The sequence below is a fragment of the Vespa velutina genome, chromosome 10 (genome assembly GCF_912470025.1).
Source record: "Vespa velutina chromosome 10, iVesVel2.1, whole genome shotgun sequence".
NCBI classification, from domain to species: Eukaryota; Metazoa; Arthropoda; class Insecta; order Hymenoptera; family Vespidae; genus Vespa; species Vespa velutina.
Window position 1 is genome coordinate 7369815 of NC_062197.1, and position 14053 is coordinate 7383867.

At 28.5% G+C, this 14053-nt stretch overlaps 2 protein-coding genes and 1 long non-coding RNA gene across 7 annotated transcripts; 1 reads left to right on the plus strand and 2 right to left on the minus strand.

The window, feature by feature from the left end:
* Nucleotides 1–868: 868 nt before the first annotated feature.
* LOC124952604 lies at nt 869–4225 on the minus strand. Its single transcript, XR_007101954.1, has 3 exons — nt 3962–4225; nt 1543–1688; nt 869–1444 (listed from the first exon to the last, which is right to left on the minus strand). It is a non-coding gene; the product is annotated as an uncharacterized LOC124952604 (long non-coding RNA).
* LOC124952595 (sorting nexin-17) lies at nt 3936–7539 on the plus strand. 4 transcript variants are annotated; one of them, XM_047502706.1, is made up of 10 exons: nt 3936–4294; nt 4590–4680; nt 5059–5188; nt 5280–5645; nt 5730–5817; nt 5905–6155; nt 6268–6477; nt 6562–6744; nt 6808–6918; nt 6994–7539. In XM_047502706.1, exons 3-10 carry the CDS (start codon nt 5129–5131, stop codon nt 7183–7185), a joined length of 1461 nt encoding a protein of 486 aa, XP_047358662.1. In that variant the 5' UTR covers nt 3936–4294; nt 4590–4680; nt 5059–5128; the 3' UTR covers nt 7186–7539. The 4 variants fall into 4 exon arrangements, with proteins under 4 accessions (XP_047358662.1, XP_047358663.1, XP_047358661.1 ...); XM_047502707.1 differs by lacking the exon at nt 3936–4294 and having other exon boundaries at nt 4344–4795; XM_047502705.1 differs by lacking the exon at nt 3936–4294 and having other exon boundaries at nt 4345–4680.
* A 270-nt stretch (nt 7540–7809) lies between these two features.
* Nucleotides 7810–13290, minus strand: LOC124952594 (serine/threonine-protein kinase 3). 2 transcript variants are annotated; one of them, XM_047502703.1, is made up of 10 exons: nt 12863–13286; nt 12372–12452; nt 11977–12157; nt 11599–11826; nt 11206–11524; nt 10978–11111; nt 10715–10877; nt 10542–10633; nt 10274–10468; nt 7810–10080 (listed from the first exon to the last, which is right to left on the minus strand). In XM_047502703.1, the coding sequence occupies exons 1-10, from the start codon at nt 12874–12876 to the stop codon at nt 9922–9924; spliced, it is 1566 nt and encodes a 521-aa protein (XP_047358659.1). In that variant the 5' UTR covers nt 12877–13286; the 3' UTR covers nt 7810–9921. The 2 variants fall into 2 exon arrangements, with proteins under 2 accessions (XP_047358659.1, XP_047358660.1); XM_047502704.1 differs by having other exon boundaries at nt 10040–10181; nt 12863–13290.
* Nucleotides 13291–14053: the final 763 nt, after the last annotated feature.

A 14053-nucleotide genomic window follows, 5' to 3' on the forward strand; every position in this document is an offset into this window, starting at 1 on the left:
TTTTTAAAAGATTCAAATAAGCTGGTGAAAATAGATAAATAGCTAAGTAGGCTATCGTTCCATTCTTAGGCTATAATTTATGGCTTTTTGCTTTAATAGGTTTTTTTTGTTTTTTACCGTAACTACATATACAAATCATATCTTATATGCAAAAAAGAAAAGGATCTAAGAATTTAATATATTACAAATGATAATGGGAAAGAATTAAAATCTTTTGTAATTCTAAAGAGTGAAAGAAAAAACTGTCATTTTTTAAAATAAATTAGCAAAAAATTGGCAAATAATAAAAATATAGAAAACTGAGATCTTTGCATAAAAATTACTGCCTTTTGTTTAAAAGATATTCGCTTAAAAATTGAGAAAGCATAAGTAAAAAACGAGAATTAGTATATTAACTGCTGAAAATCCGGAGCTAAAAATTGAATGATTTATTATAGGCTTTACGAGTTGTGATTTTACAAATCTCTTTTTTTTATTAAAGGCTTTTTTTTTATTAATGGTCTTTTCTATTTTATAAGCAATGACTCTATTCGATTTTTCTCTTTCGAAAATAATGACTCCATTCCACTTCTTTTTTCAAAAGCAAAAAGCAATTCTTTTAAGATTTTTTTTATCAACCAAATCAATTAAATATTTAATTAATTTTTATTTAAAAATATAAATTTGCTTATATTTAAAGATATAAACAAATATTCTGAATATTATAAGAAAATTATGCAGAATTGCTTATAATTCAAAGATTATTCATCGCAAATATTTTCTTACTCAGTCTTTTTTATCAGAAATGTTTCAAATATGCTGAAAATTCTCAAATATCTATGTCAAAGTGCAAATAATTATAAACGAGTATGAAACAAAAAGACCCTGATCAATAAATCAAAAAATATAATTCACGAAATCATTTAGGAGTAAATTTCCGAAAAAAACTCGTAATCATTCAATGCTTTTCTACTAATTAATTACTTAATTACAACCAATTAACTGCGTCGGACGATTAGAAATTTTCAGCCTCGACATAATTTACTATTTAAGAAATTCTGCGATGGCTCAATAACACTCGTCCGTGATTTAAGTCGAAATGGAGGGAGGTTGATTCATAGATGATTGAAAATGAAGTAGGTCGACATCAAATTGATTGAGATTCTCTTCAATGACTCTAATATACAGTATTTAATTACTAATGAACGATCATTGAATTTACTTCGCCAAACTCTATTGTTTTTTATAAATATAGTTTATGCGACTGTTAAAAAAATAAAAATCTTTGCGAACAAACATTGAATCTAAGGACTGTATTACATGCAATTGATTCAAGTTCACTCGTTGTTTAAATCGCGACACGCGAATGAACAATCTCTGTTTTACTTCGTGATTTTTTGGTTTTTATTTTAACGATATAAACACCCGATTTCATCATCGCTGTGTACGCAATTGTAATGATGTTCTGAAACAGGAAAATAAAACCAAAATTATTAGTACAATTGTTATAATAAAAAATTGTTGAAAATATTGTAGAAATGTTTGATATAAAAATATATTTACTTTATTGATTTTTGCACGACGGGTATCTTGTCCCAAGATAATAAAAAAGATTGAGGAAAATAAGAAACTATAAATGAGTTTTCAGTCGCGATTTTTGTATTTTTATTTTTGCTATATTTTGTTTTGCGCATTATTGCAGTGATATTCTGAAACAAAAAAAAAATAAAAATAAAATTATTATCATTGTTATAATAAAAAATTGTTGAAAATATTGAGGAAATGTTTAATATAAAAATTTACTTATTTTAAGTTTTTATTTGCGCATTTTACACATGCCGCAAGATAATAAAGAATGTTCACTAAAGTAAGAAACTAAAAATGAGTTTCTTGTGATCGTAATCAATCCTACTTTACGATTGTATTAAATATTCTTTAAATAACAGTTATTTATATTCTACGTACATCATATATTGTTTATATGATTGTAAAATAAATGAAATTATAAATTGTTTAAGTTCAGAAAAAAAAAATTTCGATGTTTACTCGTTGAAATCCAAACGAAAACTGATTCGATAACAGTCAAAGTCAGTCAAAAATTCTTTTTTGTTAATATTAATTAAAGATAAAAATTTAAATCAAAAATAAAAAATTTTTAATTTGAATCTATTGAAATTTTAAATTGAAATTATTTTATATTAAATGATTCTTACGACTTATATAATGTTTAAACAAATATACAAACTTGATTATTATAAATTATTAATTATAATTATTATAAATGTATAATAATTTATTATAATTAAATTAAATATATATAATTTATTATAATTATTATAAATAACTATTAATAATTGGTAGAAATCAATATTGTGCTATCATATATCTTAAATTAATGTTAAATAATCGATTGAATTATTTACAATGGTATATTAATTGTTTTTTATTTGTCAAAATCACTCAAAGTTTTTTCTTCGTTATTGTTTATATGACTAGCCATTAATGAAAATGGGTATTAAAATTTATATCGATTGAAATTTAAGATTAAAATTATTTTATTTTAACGTTGCATTAATGTCTACATGATGTTGAAATTATATATGCATGATTTTTATAAATTATCGTTATCTAATTGTTAATATTAATAGAGTACATTAAAGTACTACATGTATATCTTGAATGTTAAATAGTCAAAAGAATTATTTTAATTTTTGAATACGAAATAAGAAAGCTGCAATGTTTATTGCTTGAGATTCAATGGTAGACTGATTGTTTGTCACCTATTAAAATCGCTCAGACTCTTTCTTCTTCGTTATTGTTTACATATATTGTACGATTGTTTATCCAAATATTAATTGTACTCTGCTTTTACGTATACAGTTTACATTGTTAAAATGACTATACATATAATAATTAAAAAGATCATACAAACTTATTTACGTGATGACGATTCCTACATTTTCTTTATATCGATTTCACAATAGAATTTCATAGAAATTATCAGTTCCGCAAAATCGCTAAAAAGATCAATAAGAAAAAAAATAATACGATATTAACCCTTTAACTGCTATTGGCGCATATGTGCGTCCAACAAAGGCTATCGGTGTGGCCTGTGGACGCATATATGCGTCCGGCGAAGATTTTAATTGATTATTATTTTTTTATTTTTATGTCTCTAGCGGTCGCATACTTGGACCGCATGCCGCTCACGCGAAGTGCTTCTGCTTAGAACAGTCAAAAGGTTAAAAAAAACGAAATAAAAACAAAAGCGAGTATTAGAAACTGGCGATTATAATGCAGAAAGACAAGGAGAATAACGAACGAAAATAAAAAAACAACTTCGTATTTATGATCGTATCTCTATGTATGTATCAGTGGCTCATCATGTGTCGAAATTATTGAAGACACGATTGTTGAGAATTCGCACGATATAGAATGGTCCTAAAAGAAAAGACATAGATCTTTGTGAGACACCAGCGACTAAGTTGACTGTATTGTATCTTGTTTATTTTTTTAAATATATTCTTTCTTTTTTTATTATTATAAATTATCAACATCATATACAATATAGGATATACATGATTTATATCATGTATAAGTATATTTATATATATATATATTTCTCCTTCTATTTCTTTTTCTTATCGTTATTCTCATTATTATGTTTTGATATTATATATTATTACAGTAGTAATAATATAAAGTGGATTGCAAGAGAAATTGCAGAAAAAATAGTGCTAAGAGTTCTAACTTATTAGTAGAATTAACCTTAGATAACTTATATTTTGATTTTTGTAAAAATAATATGTAATGTATACATGTAAAAAAAATTAATGGTTATGTTCGTTTGTGTTGATAAAAAAAAAAAAAAAAAAAAAAAAAAAAAAAAAAAAAAAAAAAAAATCAGACGGAATCCATCGAAAAATTTTTTTTAAATTTAACGATATCTAAAATTTATTGGGATGAAAGCTGAAATACGTACTTCTTTATTTTTACTATAGAATTATCCGTCCAAAACTCATTAAAATATCTAAATGAGTTACTATAGCTTCTCAGTGTGATCGTAAAATGCATTTCCTTGTGTTTGGAATAAATTAGATAATCTGAGCATTAGTTTACGCATACAAACAATCAAGTAATCAATCTACTTCACGGAAATAAAACGTACACGACTTAAGTATTTATATGAAAATCAGTAGTGCGATATTAGTTTCTTCTCTTTCACCGCAATGTTCAAGGAGCGCCACTTAACGAAATCTTTTTTTTTTTTTTTTTAATATTAAAAACAGCTTTTATGCCAACAATGAATCTAAACGTAATTTTTGATCGATTTTGATAAAAAAAATTTCATTTTAAAGACGAAAATATAAGCGAGGACATGATTTTTCAAATTTATGATTTAGCAAGCTTTATTTTTATGCATAAATTATTCTCGAAAAAATACTATTTTTTGACACGATTTTTTTGTGAAGAAAATAAAGCTTTTTCAAAAATCAAAAACACTATGTCCTTGCTTAAAACTTTATCTTTAAAATGAGACTTTGTTCATTAAAATCGATAAAGAATTACGCCTGTACTCATTGTTGTTGTAAACCATAATAAAACCATAGGTAATAAATAGCCTTAATCGACTGGATATATTCGAGGTTGTACGCAAGTTCAATAGTGAAAAATATGTCAGTAGATGTAACAATATGAAATGTAAGTAATAGATATGTAGGCGTATGCATTCATATGTATATATAGATATGATATAGATATATAGATATGTTATGACGATTCTCATGAAGTTAGGATTGTATAATAAAACAGTTTTGTAAGTGAATGAATATTTTATTTTTTAAATGAAACGTTAACGAAAATTAATGTCCGTTATGTTATTTTTTCTATATTCCATAAACTTTATATTTTTCAATTATTTTTAATGTAATTACTATTAGTTAACAAAATAATTTCAAAAAAGAAAGTATATATATATATATATATATATACACATATGACGATATGTAAAGTATTAAAGTATAAAATAGACATATTTTGAATATATTGATAAATTTTATCTAATATTTTCTTCTAAAGATAAAATACAAACTATGCACCTATTTAAGAAGTACAAAATTAAGAAGCCTTTAAATTAACTTTAGTGAAAATGCATTTTTCTATACCAGACACCCAAGAATTTTTAGATGCAGCTAGTAACACATATGTTGTAAGTATTAATATCTTAAATTATAATTAAAATTAAATTATAATTAAAACAATTATATATATTTTACTTCTGCTTGTTATTTAATTTTCAGGGCTACAATATCCATATTAATGGATTATTTCATTGTACTGTACGTTACAAGCAATTGCTTAACTTACACGAACAGTTAGTAAAAGATGTTGATATTCCTCTTCCAACATTTCCTCCAAAAAAGTTCTTTCCTTTAACTATGACTCAACAAGAAGAACGCCGTGTTGGTTTAGAAAAATATATTCAGACAATAGGACAAGATCCAGTAATAAATTCTTCAGAATTATTAAATGGATTTTTATTAAATGCACAACAAGAAGCTGTGAATGGTCCATTTGAGAATGAGTATTTAGATGTATTTCTTTCAAATGACTATAAAATAACCATTAATGTTTCTACGAAAGAAAACTCTGGACAAGTTCTAAAGGTATTTGTGTATATTATCAAAAAGATTATCAACTGTAATAGAAGTGCGATTTCATTTTTTATGCATACCTATATCTCTTTTTAGAAAGTATATGACCGTATTATGTTACTGAACCATTTGCACCATTACTTTGCTTTGTTTATTATTGTACAAGAAGATAACAATGCAATTGGTATGCATGCAATATGCTTTAATATTATTATAATTTTTTTATTTTATTATATTTATGTATCATATAATAACTTTTTGTTTTGTCCAGTATTGCGGAAGTTACAGGATTTTGAATCTCCTGTTATAACATATAAAAACATGTGTACTCTAGGTATTCGAGTAGTACTTGGAAGAAATTATTGGGATATTGAGCATGATTTAGAAATATTAGATGATTCGGTAGGTTTAAGTTTATTATACAACCAAACAGTAGCTGAGATTCAAAGGGGATGGATCTTGATTACAGATGAAGTGCAAAATTGCTTGGAAAATCTACAAAAAAATGAAACGAAAAAAGAGGTATCTTGTGTATAAGTAATTTCAATTTTTTAAGTTAATATGTGTGTGTGTATTAACATATATGTAAAGTATATATAAATATATATATTATATATATATTATATTTTTTTAGTATATGAAGATTGCACGCACTTTGAAATATTATGGTTATGTACAATTTATACCATGTTTTTGTGATTATCCTCAATCAGAATCGAAGGTAATAATTGCCATTGGTAAAAATGAATTAAATTTACGTGTATTAACGTCCGATGATAAACCACAAGAAATAGCATTTAAGGTAACTAGAATGCGATGTTGGCGTATAACTACTTCACAAAATGTAAGTGTGTAGAAAATAAGTATATGTTTGGAAAGTTAAGAGTAGTTGCAGTTATAAATAACATAACAGGTATAATATTTTTAGGGTATAGATAGATACAACCATCATGATCATTTTAATCTTGAGCTATCTTTTGAATATTTAATAGCGAAGAATCAATTGCAATGGATTACGATTTCTTCTGATCAGGCTATTTTAATGTCTGTATGTCTGCAGTCTATGATAGACGAATTATTATTAAAAAGTACAGATGGCAACAAGCATCAGGTTTATAGATAATTTATTAATATTAATAAAATCAAATGTTAATTTTTTAATTTTAGCAATAAGTGCATTTATTTTCAGGAACCACAAAAAAAATCATGGACATATATAATGAGAGATGGACATAGTCGTATTGTTATGGGTGCTGGACCAATAGAAAATATTGAAGAAAAACAAGTATGAAAATTGACTGTTGTTTTATCTAATTATTTCTTATATTCTGCTCCAACTGTATTAATTTTTATTTTGTAGCAAGATGAAGTTCATTCCACTACTGGAGTAGAACCTATTATTAAAAAATTAACAGACAGGTTGTCAATTATGAAACTAAAGAAATCTAGCGATGACAAAACTATAGTTTATAAACATGAAAGAGGACGCACAAGAGAATGTGGTATTGTGGAAAATAATGCATTTTATACTATAGGAGATGAAGATTTATAGTCTCTTATTACTTATTATCTTAAAGAATTAAACAAATGTTTGCTTGACAAATTCTATATCATATTTTATATAATATAATAACTTTTTTAATAATCTATATATAATAGCAACTAAAAAACTGATGATATTATGACTATAACGAGTAGACATCAGATTTTGTGATATATTTATATACATGTTAATATGAATTAACTTTCTGTAATATATTGTATATTGCAAAGATATTTATGCGATAAGAAAATACGCGAATATTCTAATTTTTTTAAATATAAAATCAAATATGATACTGAAGTTTCAATATGAAATTTCTAAAAAACTTGTCAATTTATATAAAACATATTCTTTGTACGCCTTTTTTTGTATTTTTCATTTTTTAATGATACTGTAAAATGTGTTTTTAATGTAATGAGATTTTTTAAAATATTAAACTAAAAAAAAAAAAAAAATTATTCCACGTGCACTGATTGAAATTTGTATAATACCATTAACTTCATATATTTTTATAATGAAAATAATATGTACTACAAAGTAAATAATGGGTCACTTATGTAAATAAAACTTGAATATCCTGAATGATTAAAAAGTTAATAAGAGCACACTGTAGAAACAATGGAAAATCTTATCTTTAAAGCTCAGTGGCAAATGCATATTTATTGATGAAAAAGTAAAGACGGTTTTGGCAGATACTATACATATCTTGGCTAATCTTTACATAAAGGAATTATGTTATTATACTAATAACGAGATGACCTGCAGATAAATATTAAATTTTAACAAAATGGCGTTCCGATGCATCACTGTATCTGCAATAATACTGATGTGATATTCTTTTGTTCATTGTAAATACGAATCACATAATATAAAATCAGTTTTGTATATGTAATGAAAAATATTTTATAATACATAATTTTTTAAAATTGCAGTAAAAAAAAAATGAAATGAATATCTAAAAATGGGTTTCACATCGAATAATACAGAGAATAGGAGATTTCAATGAAGCCACAAATATCGATGAAAGTAACAATTTGTGTATATTATTCTCAACGTTATATAAAAGAAGCAAATAATGAAGCAAAAATCATTATACAATAGGTTTCATTTCTATTAAAAAAAGGGAAAAGATAAACCGAACACTTATTACATGAGTTGTCACTTTGTCGAAGAAGTTCTATCTCTATAATAATTTTTATGAATTTTCTTAGTGGCTCCAAAAAAAAAAGAATTGAAAAAAATCCAATTGATCTAGTTTAGAGTAATTGAAATTCGGATCTTGTATTACTGACATCGTGCATATTTTCTATATCAAAAATATGTTATTATTCTGTATCAATCCTCAAACGGATAAAAAGTAAGTTCAGTTCTGGCTACAGGATCTAAGTGTCATCGATCTACCTTTATTATATATGTACGAAATAGCCCAACGTCAGCAAAGAATTACTCTGTATGTAGTCATTCTCTACAATTTTAGGCAATGAGTCAAGTACGAATCACCATTATGACAACTTGCCACATTTGGGAATTGTATATAAATATTGTTTTGTTGAATTAATCGATGATTATTAATGTCATGATATCATAATCGTTACTAGTAGTCGTACAACTTCGCAATTTCGATAATTTCAATACCCTAGTATTGCGAAGTAGAGAAATATAAGACTATTCTCTAATAGGGAAGACTAATCCTAGTAAGTTCTTTCACGAAATATTTTTTTGCAATGTATCGTCTCACCTACCATGATATTACGTAAAACTACGTAAAACCTTACCATGTATGAGAATGCAAAAACTTATATGTTTAAAATACATGGTGTTTCGTGCTTAAGAAAGAAAGTCTCTCAAGGTGAGATTAAATTGATGTAAGCTAATATTGACATCACGCGTAATTGAAATTATATACTATGTATGGCAGTAGAATTAGCAATAAAGTAAAATTCGCGTTTGATAAAATGAAAATACTTAAATGCCTAAAACGAAATTTATATATATGTATGTATGTATCATGTGAATGATGTTCAGGGCTTGTAGTGGTATCTCTTTCTAAAACTTCAGGTCACTGGCCATATTATCGTATTAGATATGACCTTAAATTTTTCACTGTACCTCGCAAAACAATGAGGTTTATTAGCATAAGCAACAAGTAGGGGGATAGCTTTAGAAAGCCAATATCCAAGCTCTAATAATGATCTTATTACAAATATTCTTGTTAAAATAAATGGCATTGAACGTGACTAGTAGACGCAAGATTGTCGTCAAATTTCATTTCCAAACAAGCCAACAATTGTAAATTTTATGCTTTACCGTTGCACATGCATTGCACACCTTCTTGCATTTCCTAATCAACCCTAAAAAGGGACATATACTTTCTGTAAGAATAGTATATTTAACAGTAAATATGTGTAAATTTAATAGAAAAGAAAAACACGAAAAAAATGAAGGAAGAGTTAAGTAGAGTTATTGTTTCTTCACCTAAATCATGTAAAATAATTTACATTGGTGACGTGAGGCTATTGGCTAGTATTATCTATATACCCTAATTTCCCAAAGACAAGTGACATTTATTTGAAGAGGGAAGTTATTTTAAAATGATTATATCTCTTGCTAGATAAATGTACATAAAACAAATGTCCTTTTCTTTGACGAAACTAGGGATAAAGTGGATAAAATCTATTTGTTTATACAACTGTACACTCTTTATCTATCATCACACTCGTTTGTTTAAAAAAAGAAGTCAAACTGTTAGAAGTTCTGTTGTCTCTTTCGTTTAGTATCCATGGCATCTAAAATAGGTTGCCTCTTCGTTTGATATCTTCTTCTTAATTCATCAATTTCGCGTTCCATTTCTGCGTCCAGATTAGCCATTCGTTGTTGCAGTTCTTCATAAGACAGAAACTTTAACTGCAGGAATATTAATTGTGATAGTGTTTGGTTAATGTGTAAAGATAAGAATTTGTTTACAAACATGAAACTACTATTCTGTCTAAATAAGGTCTACATATCTAAATCGTAAAAAGGAAGATAATTAACTGTAAGTAACGTCTAATTTGTAATATATATGAAATTATATTGTATAACTTGCTAATATACTTACAAAGTCAAAATCACGTTCCGTAAATACGTTTTGAAATTTGCCTACATTATTAGGCGGTTGTTCTTGCACCGGATGCGATATTTGATTGAGTTGTAATTGTAAATGGCTTTGAAACCTTTGAGATTCTGTAGCACCTTGAACTTCAATTTTATTAGCGATCTCTACATTATGCGCTCCTGATATTTGGCCATTACCCTAAACACATTTATAATTTTTTTTTTTTTTTTTTTTTTTATTAGTATCTTTAAAGTTTTGTTCAAAAACTTACTTTTCCTATCTCAGGTGCTTCCTTTTTATCAAAATGATCTAGGAACAAAGGTCGATATTTCTTCCCAGATTCAACTGATCCAGTATTATGCCCTAGAAGTAGTTACCCACGTACACGTATAATATAATATTTTTTTTTATATTCATATCTTTATATAGATGCAAATTACTAACTTTTCATAGTGGCTTCAGTATCGGTATCACTGTTAATGACCATTGTACCAAGATCTAATACTGCAGATACAAGCGTTCCAGTGTCTGGTAAATCATGACTGGGAACGAGCGTTCCTGTGTCTTCTGGCAAAGGTTTCATAGTACCACTACAGTCTTCTTCATCCTTGATATTTGCAAATAGAATGACATTATTATTACGTTAAATATTTAAAAAATGATGTAAATTCATGCATGAAAAATTAAGTTTTATTAGGCAACATTACCGAATCATCCGCTTGATTTTGATTTTTGATCGCGACGTTGTTGATAACATGTGCACGATGTGCACTTTGCTTCTCTCGTATTTCATGTGCTTCAGCGATCATTTGACTAAGAATACTTGGTTGTTTCGCATTGCCTATAATAATACATTGTTATACAAATTCCAAGAAGAAATTAAACGAAGTTATTTACATTTATTTTTTGTAACAGATGTACCAATAAATGTTTACCAATAAATTCATGATTGAGTAATTCAGTCGCCGTAGCTCTCTCTTCTGGATTTTTAACAAGGCACCCACTGACAAAGTCAATAAATTCTGGACTCCATTGATCTGGTTCTCTAAAGCTAGGTGGAGGTTTAGTTGGAATCATAAATATAGCTCTCATCGGATGGATATCACCATAAGGAGGTTTTCCTTCGGCCATTTCCAAAGCCGTTATACCGAGTGACCATATATCCGCAACACAGTCATATCCTATCTCTTGTATTACTTCGGGTGCCATCCAAAATGGCGTTCCAATTACTGTATTACGTTTTGCCATTGTATCCTATGTAAAAGACAATCGTTATCAGCTTTACTTTCTCATTTCGTAGTTTCTCATATCAAAGTATTAAATCTTACAGTCAATTGACCCGCTACACCAAAATCGGCTAATTTAGCGTGTCCTTCATTATTTAGTAAAATATTTCCAGCTTTAATATCCCTGTGTATTTTTCTTCTTAAATGCAAGTATTCTAATCCCTTCAAGGTATCACTGAGAATTGTAGCGATTTCATCTTCTTGCAGCGTCTTTTTCCTTAATCTCATAATATCGCTAACAGATCCAGCACCACAATATTCCATCACGATCTGGAAGATTAATAATTCAACATTATTATACAATTCAATAAAATTGCGCTAAGTGAAAAACAGTAATCATTAAAATTCAAAAAATAAAATATATATATATATATCTTTTATTTATATAAATTTAATTCTAATAATTTCATATGCATTTACCCATAAGTCTGTATTTTTAAAATAACTTCCATAATATTTAACAACGTATGGGGAGTCACATTGTTGCATAATTGAAATTTCCTTGATGATTTCCTGTAAATCCGTATCCACGGGTACTTGTTTAATAGCCAGCACTTGTCCACTCTCTTTATGCAGTGCTTTGTAAACGGATCCATAAGACCTGCATTGTATATAATCATAGAAAAATAAATATATATATATATATGTATTTAAAATTACAAATGATACGCTTTTTCTATCTTTAACAAATTTTCTTTAGATTATAATCGTTTACAAATTAATAAAGATATAATGTCGTTGATTAAGTCATAGCTGTTTTTAAGAAGTAAATTTAGGAATGCATTTAAATACTAACAAAAATTGCATAGACTCACCCTTCTCCTAGTTTGCATATAATATCAAATACTTCCTCGGGTTGCCTTGTTAAGCTTTCTTCGGACAACTTTTTTAATTCGCTGCAAAGCATAAAATAAAAAGCTTGAGAATGTTTCAGTATAATATAGTAAGCTATGTACATTTTAATAGATTTTTTTTTCTTTATAAAAACGTTGCAATTTATAATGCGTTTCTTAAACATAATGTTAACTCGGATTGTGCAGTGATATCAAAGCTGTCAATAAATTTTACGGAATGTCGTCACATGGAGTTACAAAAGATATAGTCGAAAGAAACATATTTTAAAGAAGAAACTGCGACAGGTTAACAAAGGAAGAAAATATCACTTTGAATGAAGAGCATCGATTCATAATCGACTTCAAATAATAATATAAATTAAAAGATAAAGGATTGAAATTATTTTCTGATTTATTAAGATATAAAAACTAACGAAGGACAACTAATCGTAAACGCATAAACAACCGAATACCTCTTAGAAGACATCTTCGTTTTTATATCACCGAGTTCTTACTCGATAAAAGCACGTTCTGTGGATGAAAATAATTTAACGCGACTAAAATAGATATCATTCCGTTTGTAAAAATATAATTAATTCAAACGACGAATATTACATTTTTAGCAATAAATTAAAATAATTACAACCGAAATATCGAAGGCTTCGAACATCGGCCATTGTAGATGGCGGAGTTACCGAAGCGGTTCGAAAGATGCATTTGAATCATTTGCGCTATTTCGCGCATCTACATAAGAACAATTTCTTGCAAGAGTTCTCGATTGGTTCGTAAAAATAATTTAATCGTAAGATTCAGAATCGTTGAATTAGTCTAACGAAAGTTGAAGAAAAAATAAATAAAAGGGAAAACACGAATACATTCTCTTTAACCTTAAAATCGAGTTTGATCGACTGCAGAGTTGGAAGAGAAGAACGAATCGAAGCAAATGGCAAACCAATAAGATGAGAAGAAAGAAGAGAAAGGGAAGGAATTCGCTAACGGTACGGAGCTCAACCAATAAGAGGATTCTTAATTCTTGCGTATCATTAAGATCGTGTCTTTCATTGGTCAGTTGGTAATCTCTTAGAACGATTGCGGCGCGCTTTCGTTTAGAGACGTTCTACGGTGATTTTTATCTTCACCCCACCAGCGGTGGGTAGCGTAGGCACCGCCGAAGGCAGTAGGTTGCCAAGAAGGAGCAACAGGCCAACACGCCTCGCTTTGGCTCGGTTCGGCTCGGCTCGGCGCTTCGGCGACGTGCGTAGCGTAGCGACTTGCGCCAACGGTCAGGCCATCGTCGATCCAGTGCCTAGTGCTTCCGTAACCGTGGCGGCGAGTCGTGGGGTGTGTTTCGTGCCTTTTTGTCGTCCACCACCGTCGAACGCTCGAAACGGAGGGGCTCGAAAGGGGTGCGTATGTAAGAATCGCGTGTCGTATGCCTTCGCATACGCAGGTGTATCGTAAGGGAGACAAGTGCGAGACGGCGAGGGATAAGATATATCGTCGAGGGAGGAGATAGAGAGGAGAGACCACGAGAAAAACGGAGGCAAGAGAATCGACGAAGGAGTGAGAGAAAGAGAGTGAGTGGGGGGAGAGAGAGAGGCAGAGAGGAAAGATAAAGGAGAGGCAGAGTGTGCGCGAGCGCGCGGAAGAGAAGACGGAGGCGG